At 46.4% G+C, this 8226-nt stretch overlaps 1 protein-coding gene across 1 annotated transcript; it reads right to left on the bottom strand.

Moving 5' to 3' along the window:
* Positions 1–200: 200 nt before the first annotated feature.
* LOC119093541 (histone H3-like) lies at positions 201–910 on the bottom strand. The gene is made up of 2 exons (XM_037216506.1): positions 904–910; positions 201–580 (listed from the first exon to the last, which is right to left on the bottom strand). Exons 1-2 carry the CDS (start codon positions 908–910, stop codon positions 201–203), a joined length of 387 nt encoding a protein of 128 aa, XP_037072401.1.
* Positions 911–8226: the final 7316 nt, after the last annotated feature.

The raw sequence follows: 8226 nt of genomic DNA, 5'->3' as shown, positions 1-8226 counted from the left end.
TTGATACACCGAATAGTGCCACTGAAGCAGCATCAACATATAATGAGGATATATAATTTAATCATTTTCGGGTCCAAATAACGCTGTCAACGCTTTGTAACGACACTACGCTTTTTCCTTGGCGGCTGTAGATGTCACGAATGGCGTCGTTATGATCATATGTTTGATCTGATATGAGTTGATGATTTCGCTCTCAGCGCTTAAGCACGCTCGCCACGAATGCGACGCGCCAGCTGGATGTCCTTGGGCATGGTGGTCACCCGCTTGGCGTCGATGGCGCACAGGTTCGTGTCCTCGGACAGACCGACCAGGTACGCCTCGCTGACCTCCTGCAGAGCCATGACAGCGCTGCTCTGGAAGCGTGGGTCCGTCTTGAAGTCCTGCGCAGTCTCGCGCACCAGGCGCTGGAACGGCAGCTTGCGAATGAGCAGCTCCGTGCTCTTCTGGTAGCGACGGATCTCGCGAAGGGCCACCGTGCCCGGACGGTAGCGGTGAGGCTTCTTGACGCCGTCCGTGGCCGGCGCGCTCTTGCGAGCTGCCTTAGCGGCCAGCTGCTTGCGCGGCGCCTGGCAAAATATATCTGGCAAAATACAGCAGAATCTGCTGGTGCCGCTGTCAGCTGTTGTGTGTTAGAGACGTCATTTTTGAAGGGAATGTTCCACATTTGAAGATATTGAGGTAGGCATCAGATATAATGGGGAATAGCTTACTTGCAACTGTTGGTAAGCTTCCAAGGTTCATAAACGACGCTAAGTAGCAAAATTTGAAAGTTTGTAAAAATGTGCCCCATTACGTCATTGTTTGATGGTGTCATTGAACGGTTTTGTGACGATAGCAATACCTGGCAGCATCTGGTAGCCAAACCTAAAGAATACCTCCAAACGAACGAAAGCTGACGCCAACCGGCCATTATCGTCGCGGGGACTGTGTCGAGTGGAGGATTAGTGGGTGGGCTATTTGTGGGCTTTTTGTCTTGGTGCTGGCCGCAAGAAAAGCTTTGATGGACTGTTTGACGTACACAACGTAGCGATCGAAAACTTTTATGGCGTGTTATTCATATCAAAGCACCATATGCTGTGCTGTTGATATTGCTGCTATACTGTTCATGATTTTGCCAATGCTTTATTGTCGACCCATCGTTGCGTGCAGTGCTGTAGTCCTCACATTGATATCATGTGATGTGCACAGTACTTGCTTTCTTTATTGTTTGTAACTGGGAATGCGGTGTCATGAAGCAATGGATGAATGTGTAACGTTGCTATTAATTGATAGCTAAAGCACCGCTATTGCTATGGTAAAGATGGTATGGCTATGCTACCAAGAATGTTGTTTTGCTCAGTATTATTTATGCCATTAATAAGTATCTCTCATATAACCATTGTGATGCAATGACATTCTTGCTGTTGATAGCCCTTTGGCATCGTTTAATCAGTTGTTACGAGTCATTCATAAGTTATAAGCTGCTGTCTCAAAGGCTTCACATAGAGTAGTCAACCAATGTGGTACATTATGTGTATTGGCACAGGTCAACAGCTTCATTGTGACACTACCTCAGTGCTGTACTGCGGCATGGCGTAATGAACAACGATATGGTTTTCGTACTGCAATCCATGCTGCTTTCATAATAAATTCCATCATGAAAAGATGGGTCGAATGTGCTCTCTTGTACTGACTCTCCATCTGACATATGACTGACCAAAAACACATGATACAATATTGAAATTACTTTCAGCAAAGCAGACAACCAATAAGTAGCATCACTTGCTCAGCCCGTTTTGGGAATCCAAAAAATGTAGGTGGGAAAGATGCAAATGCATCTTGTATTTATTTCCACAGTCATGCAACACGCTGCAGCCATCAGTCTGCTTACCTAAAAAATTACAGGAAAATTTTACATGCGGTGAAATGACACTGCAAACATGCTGACCTCGCACAAGGCTGGAGACACGACGAGTGCATGTAGTTATGGTTGTATGGGCAAAATGCAAGGAGGCGATGAAGCTGCCAGTGCACACAAGGCATACGACAAAAATAATATTAAGTGCTATCCAAGACACCAACAGCAATACTTGTCCACGTTTCTCAGTACCCAGCGTCTCACCCAAGTTGCGTTGACTATGGCATTGATGACTCACGAGCAATGTCGCCTGCATACAAAATTTGTGAAGACAGTATAATGTGCGTCAATAATAATACAGCTGAATATTTTCAGAATTATTTAGGGAAAGACAATTTCGTAAAGGCATATAATGTGAGCCTATACTAAGCATGCCCATTAATGATCTGCTCGCACCAGCCCCTACTGCTAAAATGAATTGCTGATATAATGGCGTACAATGGATAAATTACATGCTGTAATACCTCAATAGGCTCAAAATGTTGGCAAGATCATGGTGAAGTAACAACTTGCCTTTGTACACCCCTGCAACATAAATGCAAGTGTTGTCTTAGTTTGTCAGCATTCCTTTGTCATGTCCGAACACAAACATGAAGGGAGAGGCAGGTATCAATATATTACATTTTATTGGTAGCCAGTAGACTTAAAGAATACCAAAACGACGTTCTCTCTCAGAAGTACAAACCTTGCACGCTCACTCCCCATCACATCAGGATCAATACAAGCCACTGGCACACATCGCCAGTGATCACGCACATTTCAAGCCTTGATTAACACTCTTTTGTCAAATAAGTGTGATCTCACACTTGCGCAGCTCGCGGGACTATCAAATTGCAGGTTTTCTCGCAGTTTCCGCACATATTTTCAGTCATAGCACCGCATTTTACCGTGACCTCCCTTCAAAACACTGCCCCAAAGGGGGTTTATGGTAATGCAGCTCAAAAGGCTGTCCTTGTATAACACAATTTTTTGTTCAACATTAATTTTGTGGTAAAATGTGTGAAAGGTTAAGTGTTATATATATATATGTATATAAATATATATATATATATATATATATATATATATATATGTCTATATGTATATATATAAAATTACGGTGATGTTTCCCTAATTTCACGATGCCTCGCTAATCCATACACCCGCGCAAGGTTCTGTGCTCCGGTACACAAGGCGCCAGTCGAGCTGTCTGTAAGAAATACGTCAGTAGAAGAAGAAAAAATACGCCAGGCGGGGAAAAAGGCAGATTTGCCGTCGCGTCTTCTTTTTTGTAACTTTCGTGAGAGTGCCCGTTTTTTGTGTGCCGTACTTTTTTGCAGACAGTGGCGTTTTTTATAACATTGACCTGTGGCCAACAAATTACGAAAAATGACCCGTTCACGGCGAATGCTGCACAACCTGAAAGTGCTCACGCTTACGTTCGCGACACGCATTCAGCAGCGAAATCTTGCTAATAGCCAATCATTTTCCGCGCATTGCATCATACGTGGCGCATCATCACTTTTGCGAATGAACCAGTGGCCATGCTGTTTTGACTATAAGCAGAAAACAGCCTGTAGTATGACTGCGTTCGCATGAGTTTCTATGACGTCATTAATGCCGGGGCAACTTCGAAATAAGATCCCATTAAACCTTTTCGCGCTTTTGCGGGCGTGTAACTCAGGAACCAGATCGTTTTGGGTCTTAAAAATGACGTGACCGTGAACTGCACCAAAGGGACCTCAAGATGGCGATTTCAGTTAAAAATGTCATGCAAATGTGGAACATTCCCTTTAGCAGTTTAAACCTGCGCATGCGGGCGTGCGGCATTAAAAGTGGCAGCTCTACGTGTGTTACTTTGGACCATGTGATACGGCCATTTCCAAAGCCAAAGTGTTGCTCGAAAATACCTGCTGTGGTTAAACTCCATAGGGGACAAGTCAAGGTCATCGTATATAGTTTCGTTGAATTCGCGGATAATGTCCTCGTGGTTGTATGCCTTTTTTCTACACGTAGCATTTAAACCTTTCTTGGCCGTTGTTACACAAATATTCTGGCAAATTGCGTGTTGCAAACTTAACTGAACACGTCTGTGGGTAAAATCAAGACAAATCAAATGTGTTACCTCCATAATGGTGAGCAGAAAGTCCATGGATATTTCTCCTGCAAGAGCAGCTATTTCAAATAGAAATTCTGAGCTTTTCAGGACTCAGAGAAAATTGGTATTTCCGATGAAATCGGACGCGTCTTGTCAAACAAGAAGGTGAGAAGTAGAAAAAGGTCGCACGCTGCCTTTAATAACCGTGTCAGATCTCACAGGTGCATCTCACTCCTTGGAACGAAGTTGGGGAAATGCTGGCTGCCGAAGTGTAGAAATGTTATTGACCTGGCACATATGCTCGACACATTTATTTGGCGACACAAAGAGAAATAATCGAAAAAGCTTCGCAAGTTGCTAAGTGCCTTTGCGAGGAACTTCATTCACATGGATAAAACAGTAATAAAAGCTCCATTCCTCGGAGAAAAAAAACAGGAGAATGGAGATTTAGATGCGTTGATATTTCGCAACATGCCTTTATCGAACCATGGCAAAAGTGAATCCACGTCTGCCATCTTCATTCTCCATGTTTTTCTCCTAGAAATAAGGCTATTACATCTGTCTTAACAGAAAAACCCTCTGCGCGTGCACTAAACACGCGTATGGCTCCCATACAACAAACGACAACATAGTCACCCATCGCTGCAAAGCATCACACCGTAAAACACCACATTCATATGCAAAAAGTTTATTACTATATTAACAAATGTCCGAAGTTAATTGCAAAGAAGAAAAAGAAAAAAAGCCGATGTGAATGTGTCTGGCTACCACAATGTTCCGATTTTCTGCAAGAAGCTATGTGCAAATCATCATTAACAACAGCTAAATATGCTTGCTAACCTATAGCCACATGCAACCGTGTCTCGTTTTGCCCTAGGGTCCCAGTTCCCCCCCCCCCCCCCACACACACACAAAGAGCATTTTACATCCACGATCCTGCGACCTGAAATATTCCAGTTCGTTAGTTTGCATGTCATTTGTCGACCGGAACATTCCAGAACGGGCCACGTATAGGACAGTGTCACGGTATAAACAGATATGATAATAGTGTCACGGTATAAACAGATATGATAATAGTGTCACGGTATAAACAGATATGATAATACACGTCGTGGACGGTTCAATTGGTCCGTCGGAGATCTTTCGAACCAGCCGCCGGATTGGGTGCCTTATGTCTGATTGGTTGGGTTGATGCAGCATTATTCACTACGCGGTGGGGTGAAATGTTTTATTTCTCGAGATTTTGATCCTTCCAGGTTGTCATGGCTTAAAAGATAGCAGTGGTAACGTTGATCAATGTTTTAACGAGACCAGTCGAGAGCAACGGAAGACATTCAATGACATCGTTCAGCACGTGCTATCTAAACATCCGCCAGCAGTCTGCTCTCTCCCAAGGATGCCCCGCCAAGAATGTTGCCCGAGGCTGGCAAATGTTTGTCAGTAGCGGGGTTGTTTCTGCCAAACAGACATCGCCGCTGGCACTGACGGTTCAGGACGGATAAGCATTGCCAGTGGAACTCCTGTTCCCCAACACAGAGAACCCTCCACCACACCGGCTTTGGCATTGCGTTTGGTCCCGTGATTATGTTCTCTGAGAAACCTCACAGAACTCCGGTCTCTGAGCATAACTGCGCGTAAGCCTGCTTAACTTTTGCGATATTAGGCGCATGACTCGGCTAATAAAGGCGGCCGTACACAAGCTCTTCGGTCTGCGAAACCCCCCCCCCCCCCCTTATCCCATCGGGTAGCGTTGACTTTTCCACTCGTACAGTAGCAGCTCAGGAACCGACACTGACACCCGACCAGCACTCGCCCAACACCACCGCCACCGTTTTAGTTGTTCTATGAATTTGATGACTGATGAATATAAATATGAATACAAATATTATGATAAATGGAAATGAACGTAAATTTTATGATAAATCATTATGGACTTGGAATTTTTGATAGTTTAATATAAACTTAAGTTTTATGATTTATCAACATACATTTTGTGATTTATGGACACGAAAAGGATTTTATGAATCATGAATATGACTTTTATGAATTGTGAACATGAACTTCACGAATTATGCATTTGAATGCTATGAATTTTGAACCTGAATATGGGTCTTATGATTTTTTGGATCATTTGATGCAGAATAGGTTGGCGGTATGCTGCGTTGACTATTATTTCGACCGAACAAAAAAATTAGAATATTGCGACAAAATCGCGTAGCAGTAGCAGCTCAGGAACCGACACTGACACCCGACCAGCACTCGCCCAACACCACCGCCACCGTTTTAGTTGTTCTATGAATTTGATGACTGATGAATATAAATATGAATACAAATATTATGATAAATGGAAATGAACGTAAATTTTATGATAAATCATTATGGACTTGGAATTTTTGATAGTTTAATATAAACTTAAGTTTTATGATTTATCAACATACATTTTGTGATTTATGGACACGAAAAGGATTTTATGAATCATGAATATGACTTTTATGAATTGTGAACATGAACTTCACGAATTATGCATTTGAATGCTATGAATTTTGAACCTGAATATGGGTCTTATGATTTTTTGGATCATTTGATGCAGAATAGGTTGGCGGTATGCTGCGTTGACTATTATTTCGACCGAACAAAAAAATTAGAATATTGCGACAAAATCGCGGATGCAACTCAGCAGCGCAATTTTTAACGATAAAATCGCCGTTATCCGATCGATATCGATACTGAACACGACCGATATCACCAGCCGAACGGTCAGTATGTGGCCGCCCTAGCAGTAGCATCCAGGCTTTTGGGCGTCTCGGCTGCACGGTCGTATAGCACCCAAACCAGTTGGCTGCGAATGTGCGCCGTGCACGTCACGGCTTGTCATCTCATAGAGCCAGCTGTGAAATCGTGGATCATCGTTCTCAAAGGCCACATCTACCGAAATCCCTCATCGTTCCACGAACACACTGCCAGTGCACTTTAGCGAGCCAGCTTCCCAGCACTCCAGCGCGTACAGAGAACCTGTGACAGCGTTTGCGAAGTGCCAGTGGCTAAACCAGATCGGATGTTGCGCTGGTCTGACGTCAGAGTGACCTGCGCTGGTCTGACGCCAGAGCGCCCTGCGCTGGTCTGACGTCAGGGCGCCCTGCACTGGTCTGACGTCAGGGCGCCCCGCGCTGGTCTGACGCCAGAACGCCTTGCACTGGTATGACGTCAGGGAGCCCTGCGCTGGTCTGACGCCACGCCCTGCGCTGGTCTGACGTCAGAGCGCCGTGTGATGGTCTGACGTCAGGGCGCCCTGCGCTGGTGTGACGTCGGGGTGACCTGCGCTGGTCTGACGCCAGAGCGCCCTGCGCTGGTCTGACGTCAGGGCGCCCTGCGCTGGTCCTGACGTCAGGGCGCCCTGCACTGGTCTGACGCCAGAGCGCCCTGCACTGGTCTGACGCCAGAGCGCCCTGCGCTGGTCTGACGCCAGAGCGCCCTGCGCTGGTCTGACGTCAGGGCGCCCTGCGCTGGTCTGACGTCAGGGCGCCCTGCACTGGTCTGACGCCAGAGCGCCCTGCGCTGGTATGACGTCAGAGCGCCCTGCACTGGTCTGACGTCAAAGCGCTCTGCACAGGTCTGACGCCAGAGCGCCCTGCGCTGGTCTGACGTCAGGGCGCCCTGCGCTGGTCTGGGCAGACGGTGGGGCCGGCCAGCAGGCTGCGCTGATTCACGCTCGTTCGGCGCCTGATCGATGCCAGAGAAAACACAGGTGATCACATCGGCCCGCCGCGGCGTCCAGAATAGCCGCCGGCTCTGTGGCTTCGGACGAGTGGGGCGGTGCGGCCGTGGCGCGGGAGAGATAGTGTGCGACAGGGCCCGATACTCTATCATCCCGGACAGTGGTGTGGTGGTGGACAGTGTCAAAATTCGTCCGCTCGCACCGTGGATTGTAGTGCGGTCGTGATCGGTCCCCGGACGGTCCCCGTCGCCGCTCTGAGCATAGGTTGTGGGGCGCTGATCAAAAATACTTTCCGGCCCTGTAGTGATAAGTTCTGCGCACATCTAAGGCATTTCGGATTCTGGTCACAATAATGGTACCCGTTTAAAAGATCTTGTTATATTCGATATCATGGTGGCGGCCGTCTCTAGGCGATGACTCATCTATCTTTGTCTAACGCCTCTGAGCGCTGATTGCATCCATGAGGGCGGCGGGATCATGAGGAGGTGCTGTCTTGTCTGCAGCTGGCTATCAGCTACCCGACAGAGACAATCGCTG

This window comes from Pollicipes pollicipes, unplaced genomic scaffold (assembly GCF_011947565.3).
Source record: "Pollicipes pollicipes isolate AB1234 unplaced genomic scaffold, Ppol_2.1 Scaffold_1600;HRSCAF=1878_pilon_pilon_pilon, whole genome shotgun sequence".
NCBI lineage: Eukaryota > Metazoa > Arthropoda > Thecostraca > Pollicipedomorpha > Pollicipedidae > Pollicipes > Pollicipes pollicipes.
Note: the sequence above shows the minus strand (reverse complement) of the source record. Positions and strands in the feature narration are given on the sequence as shown.